Here is a 24616-nt window from a genome sequence, read left to right as displayed (position 1 = left end):
GAGGGGAGGAGGGACAGTTGGTTCCTGAGTTATGAATGGAGTCACCCCCCCGCCTTGTTGTCATGCAGCCCACAGACTGACCCAGTCTCCTGCCTTTGTTCCCCTCCCGGAACCCGGGCATCGGCCCCCCACCAGCCCACACTCCTTGCAGACTCAGGTGGCTGCTTCCCAGCTTCACCTCCTCACTCACCCCTGCACCTGCTGACCCCCACAGCCTGCACTGGCATTTACCCCTCAGACACACAGGTGGCAACAAAGTTTTATTGCAAAATAAGAAATCGATATAAAAATGGGATATAAAAAGGGAAGGGGGGAGGGGTGGGGTGAAAATGCAGATGTGCTTGCAGAACGTAAAAGACATTGACCCTTCCAGCTGGACACGGTGGCTCACACTTGTAATCCCAGCACTCTGGGAGGCCGAGGCAGGCAGATCGCTTGAGCCCAGGAGTTTGAGACCAGCCTGGCCAACATTTCGAGACTCCATCTCTACAAAACATGTAAAAATTAGCCAGCTGTGGTGGCATGAGCCTGTAGTCCCAGCTACTTGAAAGGCTGAAGCAGAAGAATTGCTTGAGCCGGGGAGGTGAAGGCTGCGGTGAGCCAAGATCACCACTGCTCTCCAGCCTGGGCAACAGAGCAAGACCCCGTCCCAAAGAAAAAAGAAAAGAAATTGACCCTGAGCATAAAACAAGTCTTGGTGGATCCAGATCATCATATACAAGAAATGAAATCTCCAGGGTGTGGGATGGGCTGAGATTTCCCTTTAGGTGCTAAGGTTCACCAAGAGGTTGTCAGAGAGGATTTGGCCAGGCAAGCAGAGACTTGGCAACGCCCTCTACCTAATCAGCTGCCCAAATGTAGGAACTACCAGCCACTGACCAACAGGGACAGGGAACAAGCACCCTCAAGGGGATCAAGTTCAAGACCCCATGTAATAAAAAACAGTTTCACGGCCAGACATACGTTATTTCATTCACCCTCACAACATACTCTGTGAGGTAGGTCCAAAGGCCAGCATTTCATAGTTATGAACCTTGAAGTTAGAGGAAATGAGAGTGTGGGACAGCTTCCCTGGCTAGTACAGTGAAGAAGTGGGCCCCTGCCTAGTGTGTGGTTGATTGTGAACTAACCCTTACCTGCAAAAACAATTCTTACATCTCCCAAACATCCCTCACAGTAAAAACCTTAAAATTGAAGCTGGTATGTCCTAATCCCCATCCTCCTCCCCACAACAAAACACAAATGCAGGCCAGCTTCCTCAGTCGGGCTCCGGGACAAAGCAAACCAAAGTCCTGGGTGTTTCTGATGCACACCTATCGCAAGCAAGGGTTCAAAGATCCAAAACCCAAAATGGTAGGGGAGGGAGAGACGGGGTGGGAGGCTGTCAGTGGGGAACAAGAAGCGAAGAATGTCAGTCTGAGTCAGGTCCCTCTCTCTTGACCATTAGTTTTTTATGGCGGGAGGTACACTGGCCCTTCTTGGACTTCAGGTGGCTGTAGGAGACAGAAGCAGGGAGGAGGAGAGATGACATCACATGAGTGAGAGGGTCTGTGCCCCTTTTCCCTGACCAAGGCTTTGAAGGGCCTAAGGCTGGTATGAGGGGAATTCGAGCCACGCCACATGCAAATGTTTACTTTTACTGAGCACCTCAGAGTGTATCGTCATCTTCCCTTACCACATTTTTTTTTTTTTGAGATGGGTCTTCCTCTGTTGCCAGGCTAGAATGCAGTGGCACGATCTCAGCTCACAGCAACCTCTGCCTCCTGGATTCAAGCAATTCTCCTGCCTCAGCCTCCCAAGTAGCTAGGACTACAGGCGTGTGCCACCACGCCCAGCTAATTTTTGTATTTTTAGTAGAGACGGGGTTTTACCACGTTGGCCAGGATGGTCTCGATCTCCTGGCCTCGTAATCCGCCCGCCTTGGCCTCCCAAAGTGCTAGGATTACAGGCGTGAGTTACTGCGCCCGGCCAAGAATGTGGTTATGAATCAACTGGAGGAAGACTAAAAAAAATGTTTGTGCCAGGCTGGGACCCAATGAGATAGGATCAGCTGCCTTTTACCATAAAGGCAGGATGAGGATGGAATCCTATGGCTTTATAACATAGGAAGGCAGGAGAGTGGGGCCAGGAAGGGGCTGTGGTCACTTACCTGGAGTGGGCCCTGCTCCCCCCTGGCTCCTTCCCAGCCTGGGCATCCTTGAGCTCCAAGGCCTCATTCAGCTCTCGGAACATCTCAAAGCGCTCACGCCCACGGATCTGCAGCAAGAGAGGAGGGGGAGAAATACCTATACACAATAACTGAGTTAAGATAGTTCAACTTACAATTTTTTTGACTTGATAGCACAAAAGCAACACGAATTTAGTAGAAACTGTACTTCAAGTAACCATACAACTGACTTTTTAAAAAATTCAATTTTTTTTGAGACAGAGTCTCGCACTGTTGCCCAGGCTGGAGTGTAGTGGTGTGATCTCGGCTCACTGCCATCTCTGCCTCCGGGGTTCAAGTGATTCTTGTGCCTCAACCTCCCGAGTAGCTGAGACTACAGGCATACGCCACCACACTCGGCTAATTTTTGTGTTTTAGTAGAGACAGGGTTTCACCATGTTAGACAGACTGGTTTCGAACTCCTCACATCAGGTGATCCACCCAACTCTGCCTCCCAAAGTTCTGGGATTACAGGCGTAAGCCACTGTGCCTGGCCCTTTTTTAAATTTTAGAGATGATGTCTTACTATGTTGTCCAGGCTGGACTCAAAGTCCTGGGCTCAAGTGATCTTCCTGCCTTAGCCTCTCAAGTAGCTGCGACTACAGAAGCATGTGACTGTGCCTCATTTAGTTTCTTTTTTTTTGAAAAAAGATGGAGTTTCACCATGATGGCCAGGCTGGTTTTGAACTCCTGACCTCAGGTGATCCACCCACCTTGGCCTCCCAAAGTGCTAGGATTACAGGCGTGAGCTACCACACCTGCCCCCCCCCCACCTTTTTTTTTAGACAGAGTCTCAGTCAGTCACCCAGGCTGGAGTGCAATGGCGTGACCTCAGCTCACTGGAACCTCAGCCTCCCGGGTTCAAGTGATTCTCCTGCCTCAGCCTCCTGAGTAGCTGGGACTACAGGCGCACACCACCATGCCCAGCTACTTTTTTGTATTTTTAGTGGAGACAGGTTTTACCATGTTGGCCAGGCTGGTCTTGAACTGCTGATTTCAGGTGATCTGCCTGCCTCGGCCTCCCAAAGTGCTGAAATTACAGGCGCGAGCCACCACGCCTGGCCTTTTCTTTTTTTTGAGTCTCGCTGTGCCCAGGCTGTACCCAGCCTGACTGTGCCTCCTTTCATATAACCACGGTTTCCTACTTTCCGTACAATATTCAATAAATCACATGAGATATACAACACTTTATTACAATAAAACAGGCTTTGTGTTAGATGACTTTGCCCAACTGTAGGGTAACTTAAATGTTCTGAGCACGTTTAAAGTAGGCTAGGGCTGAGTGTGGTAGCTCATGCCTGTAATCCCAATACTTGGGGAGGCTGAGGTGGAAGGATTGATTGAGCCCAGGGGTTTGATACCAGCATGGACAACAGAGCAAGACCTCGACTTCATAGAAAATAAAAAAATTAGCCAGGTGTGGTGGCGTGTGCCTGTAGTCCTAGCTACTTGGCAGGCTCAAATTACCTGAGCCTGGGGAAGTCAAGGCTGCAGTGAGCTGAGACTGTGCCACTTCACTCTATCCTGAGCAACAGAGCGAGACTGTCTGAAAAATAAATAAATAAATAAATAATAAATAAATAAATAAAATAAATACAAAATAAAAATTAGCCAGGCATGGTAGTGTGGGCCTGTAGATCCGGCAACTTGGGAGGCTGAGCTGGGAGGAGCTCTGAGCCTGGGAGGTGGAGGCTGCAGTGAGGTGCGACTACACTACGACTGCATTCTATCCAGCCTGGGTGACAGAGCAAGACCTTGTCTCAAAAAAGTAGGCTAGAGACCAGCCTGGGCAACATAGTGAGACCCTATCTCTACCAAAAATTAAAAAAATTAGCTTGCAGGCCGGGTGCGGTGGCTCAAGCCTGTAATCCCAGCACTTTGGGAGGCCGAGGCGGGTGGATCACAAGGTCAAGAGATCGAGACCATCCTGGTCAACATGGTGAAACCCCGTCTCTACGAAAAATACAAAAAATTAGCTGGGCATGGTGGTGTGTGCCTGTAATCCCAGCTACTCAGGAGGCTGAGGCAGGAGAATTGCCTGAGCCCAGGAGGCAGAGGTTGCGCTGAGCTGAGATCGCGCCATTGCACTCCAGCCTGGGTAACAAGAGCGAGACTCCGTCTCAAAAAAAAAAAAAAAAAAAAAAAAAATTAGCTGGGTGTGGTGCCATATACTAGTGGTCCTAGCTATTGGGGAGACAGAGGTGAGAGGATTGCTTAAGCCCAGGAATTCAAGGGTGTAATGAGCTATGATCATGTCACTGTAATCCAGCCTGGGTAACAGAACAAGATGCTGTCTCCATTAAAAATAAAAGTAGGCCAGGCTAAGCTATGATGTTCCTTTTAGGTTAGGTATATCAAATCCATTTTCAACTTACAATATTTTCAACTTACAATGAGTTTATCAGGAAGTAACACCATCGTAAGTCAAGTAGCATCTGTATCAGGCAAAGTCATAGAATCATTTTCACGCTTTCTTTAACAATTTTCTTTTTGAAAGGTGATCTGGTCCTTTAAAATATATATTATGGTATAAGTTGGTGTTCTGAAGTTAGTTAGGTACAACCAGGAGCCATTGTCTTTGAGGCATCATTGCCCCCTGGTGGCAAATGCCCCAATTGCAGGCAAAGCAGTCAAGAAGAAAATGGCATTTTGAGTGTTAGACTGGAAACTTTCAACCTGATAAGCGGTCTCAAGACTTCGTACCTGAAGGGTGAAATATTCTCCATCCAGTGGCTTCTTCTTTGGCTGGGGAGAGGAGCTGGTGCTGTTGGGCATTGCTGGGAAAGAGGCAAGGAAAGGTGATAAAAGAGTGAATCCTGGGCAGGACTGCACCCTTGGTCTCCTCCACCACCTCTTGTCCTGCTGACATACCTCGCTTAGTGCTCCCAGGGGGCAGATCAAGACAAGGCTCTCCTTTCTTGCGGAAATTCTCTTCCTCTGTGCGCCGGTCTCTCCCAGGACAGGCACAAACGCGCACCTCAAAGCTGTTCCGTCCCAGCAGATTACCACTACTCCGGATAGGAAGAGAGAAGCAGGAGGCAATAAAGAAATCAGGTCCTACCTGTCCTGTTGAAAAAAGCAGGCTCCATCTACTCCCAACCACCCTTGTCCTTTCTGGAGCCTAAGCTCCAGCTCCAGGTAGGTGGAGGAGAAACCACAGGTAAGAGAGGTCCCCAAGTGAGAGAAAAGCAAACAGAGTGGGAGCAGTAAGGAGATTCCCCTCTGGGGATGTGATGAGAGGAGGATGGGTAGTAGTATAGAAGAAATCAGTAAGAAGTGGGTCCAGGGGTCAGAGGCAGGCAGAGGCTGGGGAGGAGTAGGCCAGTGTGCAGGGCAGCATGTGGCTCCCGACCTGGAGTCTTCCAGTGTGATGATGGTGAGGATGGGCCTCCGGTTCATGCCGCCCATGCAGGAACTGTTACACATGTAGTTGTAGTGAATGGTGGTACAATCAGAGCCGACCTGGGAGAGAACGTAGGCCCAAGGTGAGGCCAGTGGGTCTTGGGGAGACGTGTGGCAAACAGGGGACGACTTTAGCCTCTGTAAGCTTCAGTTTTTTCAACTGTGCAAGGGGTAGACCCATTTACTCTGCACATCTTGTGGAATTATGGGGAGGTCAAATAAGCAGGAGAAATCCCCCCTACTGATCACCTGGGTAGCCAAAGACAACCACCCTTACCCCCTCCTCCCAGAGACCCCAGTTGTCAAACCAGACCTCAGGCGGCTCATAGGGCACCACCACACTATGTCGAAAAGTGTTTTTGTCATCCAAATATTCCACATGTAAATTTCCTTCCACTCGGATAAGATGCTGAGGAGGGGCCAGACCTAAAAGCAATCAGTGAGGAGTCAGAGGGCTGGGGACCCTGGGCAGCCAGCCCCATCCGCTCTCCAGCCCCAACTGCTCACCATCGCTATCTGAGCAGCGCTCATGGTGGGGGCAGCGCCTCACGACCTCTGTCATGTGCTGTGACTGCTTGTAGATGGCCATGGCGCGGACGCGGGTGCCACGCGGGGGTGTGGAATCGACCCACAGCTGCACGGGGCAGGTCTTGGCCAGCTGGCAAAACATCTTGTTGAGGTCAGGGGAGTACTGTAGGAAGGAGAGAGAGTTGAAGGTCAGGGCACAAGTGAACAAACAAAGCAACCGGAAGAGGGCAGCAGAGAAACAAATACGCGTAAGCACCTCCTGCAAACCACTAGGGAGCTAGAGAGGGTTGGCGGCTATACCTCAGGAGCTTATTTCTTTTGGGGATAGGGTCTTGCTCTGTCACCCAGGCTGGAGCACAGTGGTGTGATCATAGCTCACTGCAGCCTCCACCTCCCGGGCTCAAGCGATCTTCCCACCTCAGTCACCTGAGTGGCTGGGACTACAGGTGTATACCATCTTGCCTGGCTAATTTTATATATGTATATTTTGAGATGGAGTCTCGCTCTGTCACCCAGGTTAGAGTGCAATGGCCTGCACTTGGCTCTCTGTGCAACCTCCCGGGTTCAAGCGATTCTCCCGCCTCAACCTCCCGAGTAGCTGGGATTACAGGTGTCTGCCACCACGCCCAGTTAATTTTTTTATTTTTAGTAGAGAAGGAGTTTCGGCATATTAGCCAGGTTGGCTCGAACTCCTGACCTCATGATCCGCCCGCCTTGGCCTCCCAAAGTGCTGGGATCACAGGTGTGAGCCACTGCACCCAACCAAGATTTTTGTAGAGACAGGGTTTCACTATGTTACCCAGGCTGGTCTTGCACTCCTGGGCTCAGGTGATTTGCCTGCCTTGGCGTCTCAAAGTCCTGGGATTACCGGAGTGAGCCACCAAGCCTGGTCAGGAGCTTATTTTCAAAAGCCAAGGAATGAATGTGGGTGAAGAAAAAGAAGTTCTGTATCTCCAGGTGAGATGCTGTGGGTGTGATGGGATGGATACAAGTTCAAAATCAAGGGGGAGAAATTCAACTTTGAAACAGGGGTCAGAGATCACAGATTAAATGGGTAAGCCGTGAAAAACACTGACAGGAAGCCAAAGGGTGAAGAGGAATCCCAAAGTTCCAAACAGAAGAAATGCAGGGGAATATGGCCAGGCATTGGAGTCTCATGGAAGCCAGCCCTCAGGGCCACTGACCGTGCAAGTCACAGACTTGGCTGTCCCAGAATGCAAGAAGCCCAGACGGAAACCGTAGTCACCACGGTAGGTTTTCTGGGAAGGGACAGAGGATGACAGGGGCCAGGAGGGGGCTGGTGTGGGGGCCGCTGATGTAGGAGCTGCCGGAGCCTGGGCCACGGTTGGAGGAGCCTCTGATACTGTGGGATCTTCATCTGGAACCGGGTCTTGACTGAACCATTGTGCAATGTCAATGTCATCCGGTGATAGCATCAAATCATCCACCGGTTGGGACAGCGAGGGAGACTGCAGATGAGTGAAAAGAGCAGTCAGAGGACCAGGTACCCACCCAGCCCCACAGCCCACCAGGTCCCCAGCCCAACCCTTGTCCTTACCAGAATGTTGTTTTCAGGAAGTCTGAAAGACAAGAGCAGAGAGTCAGTGGATTTTTTTTTTGCTTCCCACAGGTCTCTGCTAGGGGGCTGGGGTTGGGGTGGGGTTGGTGGGCCTGCCCTTCTCATGGATCCACTCACAGTTTCCATAGGTCTGAAAATGTTTCCTGACTCAGCGGGGGCTCGATGCTGAGATCTGAGTGTGGCTCCTCCATGGCACTGACCCCGAAGGCAGTCTGGCTGCTGCAAGGGGAAAAGTGGGGATCTAGCATAAGATACTTCCAACTCTGGGTCACCTGGGCCTACGGAGAAGGAAACCCCTTCCCTCAACACTATGCCAGGGTCTGAAACAGCACGGCTTCCCGAGGGGCAGGAACAGAACGGCTGCCTCATATCCTCTCTTCCAGTCTTTCACCACAACCCAGGCATTCCTGCCCCACTCCCATCCTTCCCTACCTGATACATGGCTCTATTTCTTTGATCCCTTTCATTGCAAGGCTTCTGGAAGAACAACCGTTTCACCTCTCACCTGTCCATTCTCTTGGGACACTCCTCAGCCCAGCATTACAAACCCCTCAGGAGCAGCCGCTCCTTCTCGGCTTCTATAATCTCGTCTCTTACCAACCACTCACTCTTCCCCAGAAGCTCTAGCTAGACTGGCTGCCCTTTCCTGCTAATCAACTGGTGGTTCCCTCCGTAGGGAACACTCTATTCCCGACCTGGGGGTAGGCTCTTGCCCCAAGGCTTCATCAACTCATCCTATTTTAATTCACATCACCCTATTTGCATTCTTATAGCACTTACACTGCCTGATACTTTTCCTTGTTTATTTCATGTTTCCTCTAAAAGCATATACATTTCCTAAGGGCAGGGCAGTGATCTATCCTGTTGTCTTGTTGACAAAAGCATTACAGCACAATGCCTTGCACCTGCTTGGACTCAATAAATGTGGTGAATAGCACACGTGCCTGTTCTGAGCGGTCAAGGGTGCAAGAAGGAACCAGGGGCAGCAACTATCATCTCACCTTCTCCCAGACAAGCTTTCAAAGGTTTCACCATGTTTCTTTTTTTTTTTTTTTTTGAGGCAGGGTCTTGCTCTGTTGCCTAGGCTAGCTAGGGTGCAGTGGTACAATCGTGGCTCACTGCAGCCTCGGCTTCCTGGGCTCAGTGATTGTCCCACCTCAGCCTCCCGAGTAGCTGGGAACACACAGGCAGGCGCTACTATGCCTGGCTAATTTTTTAGTTTTTTTGTTGGAGAGGCAGGGTCTCACTATGTTGCCCATGCTGGATGCTCTCTTTCTGCCAAATTTGTCATCAAAACATGCCTAATGTAAGCGTTCGTTACACTTTTCTGTCTTGAACTGACAAAACATCCCCCTACCAAAAGACTCCTTTAAGGGCAGGTTCTTTTTTCTTTTCTTTGAGACAAAGTTTCGGCTCTGGTTGCCCAGGCTGGAGTGCAGTGGCGCAATCTTAGCTCACTGAGAACTTCACCTCTTGAATTCAAGTGATTCTCCTGCCTCTGCCTCCCAAGTAGCTGGGATTACCCAGCCACCACACCCTCTATTTTTAGTAGAGACAAGGTTTCACCATGTTGGTCAGGCTGGTCTTGAACTCCAGACCTCAGGTGATCCGCCCACTTCAGCCTCCTAAAGTGCTGGGATTACAGGCGTGAGCCACCGCACCTGGCCTAGTTCCCTGTGTATTATGGGAAATGTAAAGAGCTGAGGAAAGTGCTGGGCACACACTAAGAGCTCAACAAAGGTTAGCTGTTTGTGCAATTTTTCTATTTTATTTGTTCTATATTATTATTCTAGAGAACTGTGTGATTGTTAGTGTGGATCTGTGGTACTGCCCCTCCCCACTCTATTAGTGCAAGTACACCTCCCTCAGGGAGCTATTCAGTCAACAAGCCTGGAGGTGCTATCCTGGAATGATGGCCCCAAGGTCTCAATCCCACTTGGAGGGACACAGCTCCACAGACGCGAGGTCTCCCTGTCTCTCCATCTCTCAAGTTTTCAATAGCAACTAAAATCTCAGTGTTGGTTGGGTATGGTGGCTCATGCCTGTAATCCCAGCACTTTGGGAGGCTGAGGTGAGCAGATCATGAGGTCAGGAGTTCAAGACCAGCCTGGCCAACATGGTGAAACCCTGTCTCTACTGAAAATACAAAAACTAGCTGGGCGTGGTGGCATGCGCCTGTAATCCCAGCTACTCAGGAGGCTGAGGCAGGAGAATCACTTGAACCTGGGAGGCAGAGGTTGCAGTGAGCTGAGATCGTGCCACTGCACTCCAGCCTGGGCAAAAGAGCGAGATTGTCTAAAAAAATAAAAATAAAAATCTCATTGTTTTTTAGAGCAGGGCCTTCCCAGGGGTACCAGCATCAGTGGGCCAGGGTACAAATGTTCCAAGCTGAACTAGGCCTTCCAAATAGGGAAGCAAGAGAAATGCAGGCACCCTTGGGTGGGTGGGAAGTCAATGAGCTCAGCTGAGACCCCAAACAGGGGCAGGCCTGAATCATAACAGAATCGGAACACTGGCTGCTGCTTTCAGCCTATATGTCCAGTGATTTCAGCGGCTTATCCTTTTTTTTTTTTTTTTCTTGGAGACAGATTCTCGATCTGTTGCTCAGGGCTGGAGGCAGTGGCGTGATCTCAGCTCACTGAAAACTCCGCCTCCTAGGTTCAAGCAATTCTTCTGCCTCAGCCTCCTGAGTAGCTGGGACTCCAGGCATGCGCAGCCATGCCTGGCTAATTTTTGTATTTTTAGTAGAGACAAAGTTTCACTGTGTTGGCCAGGATGGTCTTCATCTCCTGACCTCGTGATCTGCCTGTCTCAGCCTTCCAAAGTGCTAGGATTACAGGCTTGAGCCACCGCACCTGGTCTCAATGGCTTATTTTTATTTTATTTATTTATTTCACATCAGTGATCTCCGTACATTAAGACTAAATTACTTAATTCTCTCAAAAGCCAGTAAGGTAAATATTATCAGATGAAACTGGGGTTAAAGAAATTAAGTCACATACCCAGACTCTTAAAACTCTCAAGACAGAACCAGGGATTTGAACCCAGGCTATCTGAAGCCATACCCAGCCTCAAAATAATTATGTTCCTAAGGTTTCCCTGAGTCTGGCAAGAAAGAAAAATTTTAGGGGGCCAGGTTTGTTGGCTCACACCTGTAATCTTAGCACCTAGGGAGGACAAGGAGGGAGGATTGCTTGAGCCCAGGAGTTCCAGACCAGCCTGGGCAACACGGAGAGATTTTTTTTTTTTTTTTTTTTTTTGGGCAGAAAGCTATTTGATTGGAGGAAGAATTTTGATTCTAGAAAGTAACAAAGCAGTGCCTGGTAAAATTGAAAACACACCTCACTAGTCCACAAAACCACTCTGGGTGGACTCCCTAGAAATATAGTTGTACAGTACTTCCATATCCAGAGTAACTGAATTATAAAAAAAAAAAAAAAAAAAAAAAAAAAAAGAAAGAAATACAGTTGTACAAAAAGCTTCCCATCTCAGAGTTGCTCCCAATGGTGGGAAGTGACATTAAATGAAACTGGAATCCACCAGCAGGGAGTGGTAAGGAAAACACTTTTCTGAGATCTACTTCAGAAACATATTGGGTGAAAAACACAATTTACATTAAAAAGCAAAACATGATAACGGATGCCAACAGTATATGTAAATTAGAAAATCCAGAACTAAGGGCTGGGCGCGGTGGCTCATGCCTGTAATCCCAGCACTTTGGGAGGCTGAGGTGGGTGGATCTTGAGGTCAAGAGAATGAGACCATCCTGGCCAAAACGGTGCGACCCCGTCTCTACTAAAAATACAAAAATTAGCCAAGAGTGGTGGCACATGCCTGTAGTTCCAGCTACTCGGGAGGCTGAGGCAGGAGAACCACTTGAACCCGGGAGGCGGAGGTTGCAGTCAGCTGAGATTGCTCCACTGTACTCCAGGCTGGTGACAGAGCGAGACTTTGTCTCCAAAAGAAAAAAGAAAAAAAAAAGGAAACAAGACAAAATGTTGTGTTAAAACTACTTAGTGAGAATGAGTGTTATTTTTGTATTTGTTTGCATTTTTCCAAAATAAATCTAAAAAAGAAAGCTTTTAATAAAAAAATTAAAACATATAAAAAGGTAAACAGTATATTCCTGGCCGGGTGCAGTGGCCCACGCCTGTAATCCCAGCACTTTGGGAGGCCAAGGTGGGCGGATCACCTGAGGTCAGGAGTTCAAGACCAGCCCGACCAACATGGAGAAACCCCATCTCTACCAAAACAAAACAAACAAAAAAACCCAGTACATTCCCCTAATATACCCAATACCAAGCTTCATGAATGATGAACATTCTGCCTTAATTGTCATACCTCTAGCCACTCTCTACAAAATTTTTGAGGTAAAATTTATATACGTTAAAATGCCCAATTCTTAATTAGTTTGACATTTTGATACTGCCACATAACCCACACCTAACACAATAAGTGTCCTTTGTGTGTGTGTTTTTTTCTTTTTTTGAGACAAGGGTCTCGCTTCCCTGCCCAGGCTGGAGTGCAGCTGCTGGCACTCACTGATCAAAGCTCACATCAGTCTGGAACTCCCAGGCTCAAGGATTCTCCCGCCTTGGCCTCCCAAGTAGCTAAGATCACAGGGATGCGCCACCACACCCAGCGAATTTTTTTTTTTAAATTTTGTGTAGAGACTGGGTCTCACAATGTTGCCTAGGCTGGTCTCCATCTCCCAGGCTCAATTGATCCTCCCACCTTAGCATCCCAAGTAGGAGGAGGGGCATGCTACTACGTGCGGCTACTTTTAAAGGCACATGCCACCACATCCGGCTAATTTTTTGTATTTTTAGTACAGACAGGATTTCACTGTGTTTGCCAGGATGGTCTCGAACTCCTGACCTTGTGATCCGCCCACCTCAGCCTCCCAAAGTACTGGGATTACAGGTGTGAGCCACTGCGCCCAGGCTTTTAAAAATAATATTTATTGGCCGGCATGGTAGCTCATGCCTGTAATCCCAGCACTTTGGGAGGCCAAGGTGGGTGGATCACAAGGTCAGGAGTTCAAGACCATTCTGGCCAATATGGTGAAACCCCGCCTCTACTAAAAACACAAAAATTAGCCAGGTGTGTTGGTGGGCACCTGTAGTCTGCTACTCGGGAGGCTAAAGCAGGAGAACTGCTTGAATCTGGGAAGTGAATATTGCAGTGGGCCAACATTGTGCCACTGCACTCCAGCCTGGATGACAGAGCAAGACTCTGTCTCAAAAATATATAAATAAATAAAATAAAAACAATACTGGTCAGGCAAGGTGGCTCAGCCTGTAATCCCAGTACTTTGGGAGGCTAAGGTAGGAGGATTTTATGATTCCAGGAATTTGAGACAAGCCTGGGCATCACAACAAGACCCTGTCTGTACAAAAAATTTGAAAAGTAGCCGCACGTAGTATCATGCCTCTCCTACTTGGGAGGCTGAGGTGGGAGGATCAATTGAGCCTGGGCGATGGAGATCAGCCTAGGCAACATTGTGAGACTCTGTCTCAAACAAACAAACAAACAAAACACAATAATATTACTAATTATTATTATTATTTTTTTACTGATCACATCAAAGGAGATTTCAGTGTTAAATTATTTTCAAGACAGCTTTGTTGACCAGGCTGGAGTGTAGTGATCATGGCTCAAGCCACTTTCCCACCTCAGCCTCCTGAGTAGCTGGGACTATAGGCCTGTGACACCATACCTGGCTAAATTTTAAAAAATATATTTTTTTGTAGGGACAGGGTCTCTGTACGTTGCCCAGGCTGGTCTCCAGCTCATGGGCTCAAACAATCCTCCCGCCTCCGCCTCCCAAAGGGCTGAGATTGCAGGCAGCCGTTGAGCTACTGCGCTTGGTTAAGTGTTGTCTTTAAAATTCATTTTCCAACTTCAGATTCGACTGTGCTAGTATGTAAAAATAAAGTTTTTTTTTTTTTTTTGAGATGGAGTTTCACTCATGTTACCCAGGCTGGAGTGCAATGGCGCGATCTCGGCTCACCGCAACCTCCGCCTCCTGGGTTCAGGCAATTCTCCTGCCTCAGCCTCCTGAGTAGCTGGGATTACAGGCACGCACCACCATGCCCAGCTAATTTTTTGTATTTTTAGTAGAGACGGGGTTTCACCGTGCTGACCAGGATGGTCTCGATCTCTTGACCTCGTGATCCACCCGCCTCGGCCTCCCAAAGTGCTGGGATTACAGGCTTGAGCCACCGCGCCCGGCCAAAATAAAGTTTATGTAGCCTACCTTGCCCTTCACTTCCATGGGTTCTGCCTTCGCAGATTCAACTAACCACAGATAAAAAAATGCTGGGAGACAAAAAGGATGGTTGCATGTGTACCGAACTTGAACAGACTTTTTTCCTTTTCATGATTCCCTAAACAATATAGTACAAGTATTTACATTCATACTTGTATGCACGTTAGCATTTTCATTGTATGGGGGTACTGTAAGTAGTCTAGAGATAGTTTAAACTATATGGGAGGATATATGTGCATTAAATGATTTTTTTTTTTTTTTTTTTGAGACAGAATCTTGCTCTGTCGCCCAGGCTGGAGCTGGAGTGCAGTGGCGCGATCCTGGCTCACTGCAACCTCCACCTCCTGGGTTCAAGCAATTCTCCTGCCTCCGTCTCCCAAGTAGCTGGGACTACAGGCGCGCTCCATCATGCCCAGCTAATGTTTTTGGTATTTTTTGTAGAGATGGGGTTTTACCATGTTGGCCAGGCTGGCCTTGAATTCCTAACCTTGTGATCTGTCCGCCTTGGCCTCCCAAAGTGCTGGGATTACAGGTGTGAGCCACTGAGCCTGACCTGTATCATCTTATATATGGGACTTAGACATCTGTGGGCTTGGAGTGTGGAATCCCAGAACCGATCCCCTGCAGATACAGAGGGGTTGCAACCTGCAACCTTGCTATATTTACTCATTAATTCTGGTAGCTTCTTATGTATTTTCCATGAGGACTTTTATGTATACAATCATACATAAAAGTGAGTAAAAGTTTTTTTTCCTTTCTAATCATTATTTTTCTTTTCTTTTTTTGAGATGGAGTTTCACTCTTGTCACCCAGGCTGGAGTGCAATGGGACAATCTTGGCTCACTGCAAACCTCCACTTCCTGGGTTCAAGTGATTCTCCTGGGTCAGCCTCCTGAGTAGCTGGGACTATAGGTGTGCACCACTACGCCCAGCTAATTTTTTAATATTTTTAGTAGAGACGGGGTTTCACCATTTTTGCCAGGCTGGCTCGAACTCCTGACCTCAGGTGATCTGCCCACCTTGCCCTCCCAAAGTGCTGGAATTAAAGGTGTGAGCCACCAGGCCACTAATCGTCATTTCTTTTTCTTGCCTGGTTAGAACCTCCAGTATGATGTCAACGTGGTGCGAGTGAAATCCTTTTCTAGTTCCTGATCTTAGAGGAAAAAGCATTCAGTTTTCTACCATTATGTACACTGCTAATAGAACCCTGACTGTGGATGCCCTGTTATCAAACGAGGTCAGTTTCCTTTCCCTAATTTGCTAGGTTTGTTTGTTTGTAATCATGCCTATGTGTTGAATATTCTTAACTGCTTTTGCTGCATCTGTTGAAATGATCATAGGGTTTTTATGTTTCAGTTTGTTAATGCGGTGAATTATATAGACTGATTCCCGCCCCCCCCACCCCTGTAAAGACCAGTTTGGCTATGTTGTCCAAGCTGGTCTCAAAATCCTGGGCTCAAGAGATCTTCCTGCCTCAGCCTCCCAAAGTGTTGGGATTACAGGGGTCAGCTACTGTGCCAGGCTGATTTTTCAGTGTTAAATCAACACTACAATCCTGGGATAAACCTTATTTGGTCAGAATGTATTTATCCTTTTCCTTTTTTTTTGAGATGAAGTCTCACTCTGTCGCTCAGGCTGGAGTGTAATGGCGTGATCACAGCTCGCTGCAACCTCTGCCTCCCGGGTTCAAGTGATTCTCCTGCCTCAGCCTCTCAAGTAGCTGGGATTACAGGCACCTGCCACCATGCCTAGCTAATTTTTGTATTTTTAGTAGAGATGGGGTTTCACCCTGTTGGTAGGGCTGGTCTCAAACTCCTGACCTCAAGTGATCTGCCCACCTTGGCCTCCCAGAATTCTGGGATTATAGGCATGAGCCACCACAAGTGGTCTATTTATCCTTTTTCTATATTACCAGGTTTGGTTTTCTAAAATTTGTTAGGTTTTTGTATGTATATGCTAACAGGAATATTGGTCTAAATTTTCTTTTCTTGCAATGTCCTTGTTTGGTTTTGGTACCAGGATTATGCTGGCTTCAAAAACGAGCTGGGAGATGTTCCTCTATTTTCTTTTCTCTTCTTTCCTTTTTTTTTTTTTTTGAGACAGGGTCGTACTCTGTTGCCCAGGCTGGCGTGCAGTTGTGCAATCTCAGCTCACTGCAACCTCTGCTTCCTGGGTTCAAGGGATTTTTGTGCCTCAGCCTCCTGAATAGCTGCGATTACACGTACATGCTACCACACCCAGCTAATTTTTGTATTTTTAGTAGAGATGGGGTTTCACAATGTTGGCCAGGCTGGTCTCAAACTCCTGACCTCAAGTGATCCCCCACCTAAGCCTACCAAAGTGCTGGGATTACAGGTATGAGCCACCACGCCAGGCCTGTTCTATTTTCTGAAGAGTTTGTGTAAGATGGGTAATGTTTCCTCCTCAAACATTTAAAGAGAGCAAAGAACAGAGGAGACAAATAGAAAATAGCAGTAAGAGGCCAGGCACGGTGGCTCACACCTGTAATCTCAGCACTTTGGAAGGCTAAGATGTGATGATAGCTTGAGGACAGCAGTTTGAGACCAGCCTGGGAAACACAGTGAGATCTTGTCTCTACAAAAAATAAAATAGTTAGCTGGGCATGGTGGCAAGTGCCTGTAGTCCCAGCTACTTGTGAGGTTCAGGCTGAGGATTGCTTGAGCCCAGCGGTTCGAGGCTGCAGTGAGCCTTGATTGTGCCATTGCACTGTAGCCTGGGCGACAGTGTCAGTCCCTGTCTCAAAAATTAAAAAAGAAAAAAAAAAATAGCTGGGCACGGTGGCTCATGCCTGTAATCCCAGCATTTTGGGAAGTCGAGGCGGGCAGATCCCGAGGACAGGAGTTCGAGACCAGCCTGATCAACATGGTGAAACCCTGTCTCTACTAAAAATACAAAAAGTAGCCAGGCGTGGCATGGTGGCAGGTACCTGTAATCCCAGCTACTCAGGAGGCTGAGGCAGGAGAATCAATTGAACCCAGGAGGCAGAGGTTGCAGGGTGCCAAGATCACGCCACTGTACTCCAGCCTGGGTGACAGAGCAAGACTCTGTCTCAAAAAAAAAAAAAAAAAGGAAAAAAAGAAATAGCCCTAAAATGGTAGCCCTATACTCTAATAATTTAAATTAAAAGCATTTCAGTAGAGAAAGAAAGCCTATTTCAATAAGTGGAGCTAGAATAACTGGATATCCACACAGGAAACATACCAAAGCACTGATTCTTACATTTCACACCATAAGCAATTAAGAACTAATTAATGGCTCAAGGACCTTAGTTTAAAACCTAAAACCATAAAGGTCCTAAAAGATCCTGCATGATCTACACATGTACCCCAGAACCTAAAGTACAACAACAACAACAACAACAAAAAAAAAAAAAAAAAAAAAAAGGTCCTAAAAGAAAATATAAGATAATATCTTCATTACCCTGGGGTTAAAAAAAAGATGTCCTAAACAGGTCAAAGCAAACACTGAACATAAAAAGATACTGTAAACTCTGTAAAGCAAACAAATAGGCAAGCAGCAGATCAGAAGGAAACAGTCAAGACACATGTACCTGATAAAGGACTTGTATCCAGAATGTATAAAGCAGTCCCACAACTGAACAATAAAAACAGACAAAAGACCAAAATAACAGGCAAAGGATTTGAAGAGCCACTTTACAAAATATGAATGGCTAACAGTAACATGAAAAAATGCTGAACATCCTTAGTCAACAGAGAACTGTAAATTACAACCACAGGGATATACCACATTAGAAAGACTGACAATCCCCAATGTCTGGAAGGCTGTGGCAATAACCATAATAACAACCATACCTTGCTAGTTGGAGCGTGAAATGGTACAACCACTCTGGAAAACTCAGAACTTCTTATAAAGTTCAAAATACATCTACTTTTTACTTCCGACTTCGCAATTCCCCTCTTATTTTTCCAAGAAACATGAAAACATATGACCACAAAAAGAATTGTACAAGAATGTTTATAGCAGCTTTATTTTATAATAACCCCAATGGGAAATAACTCAAAAGGCCATCAAAAGAACGGATACACAATCCATGGGCTATACTAAATGAAAAGGAGCAAAATACTGACATATGCAACATGAAAGAATGTCACAGACAGTACGTTGAAGGAAAGAAGCCCAACAAATATGAGCACATAATGTATGATTCCTTTTTTTTTTTTTTTTTTGAGACGGAGTTTCGTTCTTGTCCCCCAGGCTGCTGGAGTGCAGTGGCACGATCTTGGGTCACTGTAAACTCCGCCTCCCGAGTTCAAGCGATTCTCCTGCCTCAGCCTCCTGAATAGCTGGGATTACAGGCGCCCGCCACCACCCCCAGCTAATTTTTGTATTTTTTAGTAGAGATGGGGTTTCATCATGTTGGCCAGGCTGGTCTCGAACGCCTATCCTCAAGTGATCCGCCCGCCTTGGTCTTCCAAAGTGCAGGCGTGAGCCACCGCACCTGGCCTGATTCCATTTTATATGAAGTACTCCAACAGGCAAAATGGTTATGAAGATAAAAATAAAGGTGGGGTCGGAAATCAACTGGGAAGAGATGTGATGAAACGTTTCTGGGACGATGAAAAGTGTCTGTGACTTGGCAGGCATCACGCAGTGGTTAGGGGCCAAAACTCATCTTCCTGTGCACTTGGTCTGTGCACTGCGCGGTGTGTAAATGTCACCTCAATTTAGGAAAAAGATGACGTAAGCCAGCCACAAAATGCCCAGTATGTGGCAGGTGCATGGGAAGAAACTGCAGAATGAAACAACCACGTGCTAAGAGATGGAGAAGCGGAAGAAATGAATTCGAGTTCCACCTCCCACCGGGAAGAACCGGCTGGGCCCGGAGGGCTGCACGGAGGACCACACGGACGACTGCAGGCCCGCCCCTTCCGCTTCACGACGTTCAGCCTGCGTCTGGAACTGGAATGGCCTAGCCCAAAGCCAGATAACAGGTAGATTGTTTTTCCGAGAAATTATAAATGACCCATCATTGTACTGTGTCAAAATTTGATTCTCACATGTACCCATTCTTTTTTTTTTTTTTTCTTCAGGAAGATGAGACGGACCCATTCTTGAAAATACCCCGGGTTTGCCTTCTGCACATTTCTTGCCCTCCCTGTCTCATGCCATGGTAGCGCCCGCCCAAATTGTAGGCGACGCGCGGGGTGGAGCACACCATTCAAAGAAGGGGAGGGATTGAAGTTTGCATCAAAACAAATACACCAGCCTTTGCAAAGGCCATGACCAAGTAAACCAGAAAAAAAAAAAATGGGGCGGAGAATAGCAGCCTCTCTCTGCAAGTAATAGGAAACGGCCTAAAGGACATTTTCTCTCTCTTTCCTCCCCTCTCATCTGGTAAATAGTGAGCTGCTCCGGCACAAGAAACCGGAAATGCTGCTACAAGCGGCAGAAATGTAAATGTGGAGGCAAACAATAACAGGGCTGCTGGGCCTCTCAGATTGGGACCTTCCTCCTTGGCCTGGTGGACGAACCCCTCGTTTAGCACTTCTCACTTCCACGGCTGACAGCCTTTAATTGGATTTTCTCCATCTAGCGGAGCCGGGGGCCGGCTGGAAAGATCGCTCTGGGAAGGACAAAGGTCCGGAAGTTGTGGGACCTTAGCAGCTTGGGCTCCCCGATCACCCCCAAAGATCATTTCGGAATGGAGCCCGAGATTTCACTAGGATGCCATGGGCTCCAAAATATACAGCCATGAGTTCTCAATGTTTGGAGATCCAAAAGTCTCCGACCTCAATGGTTTGTGCATCTTTTATTTCAGGGATTCCCTACGCCCAATACCGGGTGGATATGCAAGGAAGTACCCTCTAGTCCAGCTCAAAGTTCCCCAAAGCCCCACTCCTCTGCCTAGGCGTTCAACTTTTGAGTTCGGATGGTCCTGACATTCCCATCATCTACACCCAGGTCTCCCAACACTGCACTCCTATGTTGACCCCTCCAGCCAAGCTTCCATCCCACTCACCCCCAAACTCGCTAAGTCCCCACCGCCCCACCCCCAGCCCCAGCGATTTTCCCGAGCTGAAAATACACGGAGCAGAGAGTCCGTGACTCAGAGAGGACTCATCAGGTTCAATAGTTAGGAGCTTACCCAGTCCTCAGGGAAGTGTGTCACTGTCGAAAGCACGTTCCGAGCCCAGACGCCAAGTGTTCCTGGAGCTCAGCAGCTACCTGCTCCCTGGATGGTGGGTCTACACTTTTGAGAAGCTCAAAACTTTTAGCGCCAGTCTGAGCACATGGGAGGGGAAAATCCCAATCCCATCAACCCTTGCGAGGCTCCTGGCACAAAGCTGGAGAGTCGCCATGACAAGTAAGGGCAAGTAATCCGCCTGCCGGAAGAAGCAAAGGAAATGGAGAGTTGGGGAGGAAGGTGCAGAGAGAGGGTTCTCGCCGAACTGGTGCTGTAGATACTAATGTTTTGGGTGGGAAAATTCTACAAGCCAGAGCTGTGAGGGCAAAATTAGTGGAAACCATTTTGGAGGATTCCTGCACTGTGTCAAATATGAAGGGTGGAAGGAAGAAAGCTTTTGCGTTTGCTCTCAGCTGGATCCTTTCTTTTCATCAGCTAAAACGTCATTTTTTAAGAAGGCTTTCCTTAATATCTCAGGCTAACGTTTTCTCCCAGATGCTTTATATCACACCATCTTGTTTAATCTCCTTCACAGCCCTTATCACTCTGAAAAGATTTATTTGTTCATTGCTTTCAGTACATGGAGACGTAAGCCTTATGGAAACGTAAGACTTAAGAGGATTTTTCTCCCATCTTATTCATTGCTGTATTTCCCAGTGTCTATATCAGTGCTGGGTAGCAAGTAAGAGCTCGATAGTAAATATTTTTTGAAAGAAGGTAGAGAGACAGATCTAGAGCCTGGAGAATGAGATGCAAAAGAGATGCAATACCTGCAGCGCCCTCTGCAGACGGCGGGGTGGAGCAGGTACTTTAAAAATTACCGCGGGAGCCGGGCGCGGTGGCTCACGCCTGTAATTCCAGCAGTTTGGGAGGCCGAGGCGGGTGGATCATGAGGTCAAGAGATCGAGACCATTCTGGTCAACATGGTGAAACCCCGTCTCTACTAAAAATACAAAAAATTAGCTGGGCATGGTGGTGCGTGCCTGTAATCCCAGCTCCTCAGGAGGCTGAGGCAGGAGAATTGCCTGAACCCAGGAGGCGGAGGTTGCGGTGAGCCGAGATCGCGCCATTGCACTCCAGCCTGGGTAACATGAGTGAAACTCCGTCTCAAAAAAAAAAAATTACCGCGGGAGCCGATAGGGGGAGCGCAGGCGCTTCTCGCCAAGACAGAAGGGTTCGGACTACAACTCCCAGCAGCCACGAGGAGCTCTAAGGCTTGATGGGAACGGGAAACTGTCTAACCTTTCACGTCCCGGCTCTGCGGGTTCCGAGGGTCGCCCGCGAAATCTGATCCGTGATGCGGCGGCCCAATCGGAAGGTGGGCCCAAATCCCGCGACTGCGAGAAGCGCGTAGCGACCCGCGGTGCTAAGGAACGCCGTGCTTTCAAAATTGGCGTCTGCTGTTCGCCTCTCCTCCTCGGAGTCTTCTGCCTCCTCCCAGAAGAGGAAGGAAGCACAGGTGGGTTTTTTAAGTTCTGAGTCGGATTCCTGAGAACTTCGAGGCCATCCCGACTGAGGTTGATGTCCGCTGTGCTCTGTCTGCAGTATGAAGACTTTGGAGACGCAACCGTTAGCTCCGGACCGCTGTCCTTCAGACCAGGACCCAGCTCCAGCCCATCCTTCTCCCCACGCTTCCCCGATGGATAAAAATGCGGACCCTGAACTGATGCCACCGCCTTCCGAAAGGGACGATCCGCCCCGGTTGTCCCCAGATCCCGTGGCTGGCTCAGCTGTGCCCCAGGAGCCAGGGGAGGGGGACCCATTTTCTCTCTCCACTCCCCTGGAAACAGAGTTTGGTCCTCCTAGTGAATTGAGTCCTCGAATCGAGGAGCAAGAACTTTCTGAAAATGGAAGCCTTACTGCAGAAGAAGCAAACGGGAGCCTTTTTGAAGAAGAAGTGAACGGGCCAGAGTTGGAGTCTGGGGAAGCCATGGAAGATGCGTCTGGGGAACCTGCTGCAGAGGACGAGGGAGACCCGTAAGTGATGATGGCAGTTGAGTGTGGAGTCCGGGGAGATGAGGTCGACCTGTCCACTGGTCCTCAGACCCACTTCTCCAGGCCCCTGCCCCATTTGCAGAAACGACCCATGTTTCTTGTCCCCCATCTATCTTTTAGCGCTTGGAACTACAGCTTCACCCAGCTGCCTCGATTTTTCAGTGGTTCCTGGTCAGAGTTCAGCACTCAACCTGAGAACTTCTTGAAAGGCTGTAAATGGTAAGGATAATAACGGTGCAGGGATCTGACCACCCCCAGAATTTTCACCGTAAAACACTCCAGTTATCTAGGAGAAGGATACACCAGAGCTGAAGAAGGGGCACGTAGCTTTCTTACACTCAGCCTAATATTTTTTTTTGGAAACGGAGTTTTACTCTTGTTGCCCAGGCTGGAGTGCAATGATGTGATCTCTGCTCACCACAACCACAGCCTCCCAGGTTCAAGCGATTCTCCTGCCTCAGCCTCCCGAGTAGCTGGGATTGCAGGCATGTGCCACCATGCCCGAGTAATTTTGTATTTTTAGTAGAGATGGCGTTTCTCCACGTTAGGCTGGTCTTGAACTCCTGACCTCAGGTGATCCGCCAGCCTAAGCCTCCCAAAGTGCTGAGATTACAGGTGTGAACCACCGTGCCCGGCCCTGAGCTTAAATTTTATCTAGCATTTTGTGTCTTTGTGTCTTCTGCTTCCCTCAAGGATTCAGGGGGCTTACCTATCCCAGAGGTAGGTGCAGCCCTAACTCTACACTTGAAAAGCTTAGGTCTGGCCAGCTTTCTAACTCTCTCCTGTTTCTAGGGCCCCTGACGGTTCCTGCATCTTGACCAACAGTGCTGATAACATCTTGCGAATTTATAACCTGCCCCCAGAGCTGTACCATGAGGAGGGGCAGGTGGAATATGCAGAAATGGTAAGGATAGGGCTAACTCTGCCCCTTCGTCAATGCTGCACATTTAAGTCCTTCATGGGGATGGAGAAAGTGTAGTCCAAATGTTTCCTGTTCACAAACAGGACTGTTTTTCGAGATGAGTTTCCACATGTAGCATTTTCTGTCCAGAATTCTGAAGTTATTTAGAGAGGTGTTTCCCTTTTCTTTAATTAGGAATCTGTGTTTTTATTAAAAAGTAGTGAATTTCTTGTGGCAGTATTTATTTGCAGATTTATTATTATTACTATTATTTTGAGACGGACTCTCGCTCTATTGCCCAGGCTGGAGTGCAGTGGTGTGATCTCAGCTCACCGCAACCTCTGCCTCCCGGGTTCAAGCGATTCTCTTGCCTCAGTCTCCTGAGTAGCTGGGACTACAGCTGCACGCCACCACGCCCAGGTAATTTTTGTATTTTTAGTAGAGACAGGGTTTCACCATGTTATTCAGAATGGTCTGGATCTCTTGACTTCATGATCTGCTCACCTTGGCCTCCCAAAGTGCTGGGATTACAGATGTGAGTCACCGCGCCCAGCTTTTTATTATTATTACTATTATTTTGAGGTGGACTCTTGCTCTGTAGCCCAGGCTAGAGTGCAGTGGCGCCATCTCGGCTCACTGCAACCTCTGCTTCCTGGGTCCTGATTCAAGCAGTTCTCCTGCTTCAGCCTCCCCAATAGCTGGGATTATGGGAACGTGCCACCATGCCCAGCTAATTTTTGAATTTTTAGGAGAGATGGGGTTTCACCATATTGGCCAGGCTAGTCTTGAACTCCTGACCTCATAATCCACCTGCCTCTGCCTCCCAAAGCTGGGATTACAGGCGTGAACCACTACGCTGGGCCTTATTAATTTTTTTGAGTCAGAGTCTTGCTCTGTCACCCAGGCTGGAGTGCCGTGGCGACACCTCCGTGTTTAAGTGATTCTCCTGACTTAGCCCCCTGAGTAGCTGGACAACAGGCGTGCGTCACCACGCTTGACTTACTTTTGTAGTTTTAGTAGAGATGGGGTTTCACCATGTTGGCCAGGCTGGTCTCGAGCTTCTGACATCAGATGTTCCACCCGCCTCAGCTTCCCAAAGTATGGGATTACGGGTGTGAGCCACTGTGCCTGGCCTATAGATATTTATTGATTGACTACTGATATGTGTTAGTCACTGTGCTGGGATAAAGTGGTGGACAAGACAGATGACGGGCTGATTTGCTTTCTGTGTGGGAGACAGACAACAAACAAGATGCATTATCTTGTTGCTGATGCATGTGAACCGGCAAGCATCAGCCACAAGTTTATAATAAACGCTCTGAAGGAAAGAAACAGGATGAAGAGAGACTGGCCGGGCGCGGTGGCTCACGCCTGTAATCCCAGCACTTTGGGAGGCCGAGGCGGGTGGATCACGAGGTCAAGAGACTGAGACCATCCTGGTCAACATGGTGAAACCCCGTCTCTACTAAAACTACAAAAAATTAGCTGGGATTACAGGCACGTGCCACCATGCCCAGCTAATTTTTTGTAGTTTTAGTAGAGACGGGGTTTCACCATGTTGACCAGGA

General features: G+C 48.1%; 2 protein-coding genes across 8 annotated transcripts in view; one reads left to right on the top strand and one right to left on the bottom strand.

Moving 5' to 3' along the window:
- Window positions 1-241: 241 nt before the first annotated feature.
- Window positions 242-20285, bottom strand: TP53 (tumor protein p53). Of its 6 annotated transcripts, XR_004269665.1 has the most exons (12): window positions 20114-20280; window positions 7833-7934; window positions 7695-7716; window positions 7321-7605; window positions 6116-6299; window positions 5922-6034; window positions 5559-5668; window positions 5078-5214; window positions 4910-4983; window positions 4598-4641; window positions 2150-2256; window positions 242-1493 (listed from the first exon to the last, which is right to left on the bottom strand). XR_004269665.1 is itself a non-coding variant. In XM_032280431.1 (11 exons), the coding sequence occupies exons 2-11, from the start codon at window positions 7904-7906 to the stop codon at window positions 1412-1414; spliced, it is 1188 nt and encodes a 395-aa protein (XP_032136322.1). In that variant the 5' UTR covers window positions 7907-7934; window positions 20114-20285; the 3' UTR covers window positions 244-1411. The 6 variants fall into 6 exon arrangements, 4 of the variants coding, with proteins under 4 accessions (XP_032136321.1, XP_032136322.1, XP_032136323.1 ...); XR_004269664.1 differs by having other exon boundaries at window positions 7695-7934; window positions 20114-20279; XM_032280431.1 differs by lacking the exon at window positions 4598-4641 and having other exon boundaries at window positions 244-1493; window positions 20114-20285.
- Window positions 20286-21293: 1008 nt separating this feature from the next.
- WRAP53 (WD repeat containing antisense to TP53) overlaps window positions 21294-24616 on the top strand; it is a 15282-nt gene continuing 11959 nt past the window's right edge. The window contains exons 1-3 of one of the 2 annotated variants that reach the window (XM_032280426.1): window positions 21294-22129; window positions 22268-22366; window positions 22940-23051. In XM_032280426.1, the coding sequence (XP_032136317.1) occupies window positions 21699-22129; window positions 22268-22366; window positions 22940-23051 (642 nt within the window). In that variant the 5' untranslated portion in view covers window positions 21294-21698. The remainder of the gene's footprint in view (window positions 22130-22267; window positions 22367-22939; window positions 23052-24616) is intronic. The other variant, XM_032280427.1, reaches the window with a different exon arrangement.

The sequence above is a fragment of the Sapajus apella genome, unplaced genomic scaffold (assembly GCF_009761245.1).
Source record: "Sapajus apella isolate SASKATOON/1434 unplaced genomic scaffold, GSC_monkey_1.0 scaffold12, whole genome shotgun sequence".
Classification (NCBI taxonomy): domain Eukaryota; kingdom Metazoa; phylum Chordata; class Mammalia; order Primates; family Cebidae; genus Sapajus; species Sapajus apella.
The sequence above is the reverse complement of the archived record's forward strand: the minus strand, read 5'-3'. Positions and strand labels throughout refer to the sequence as shown.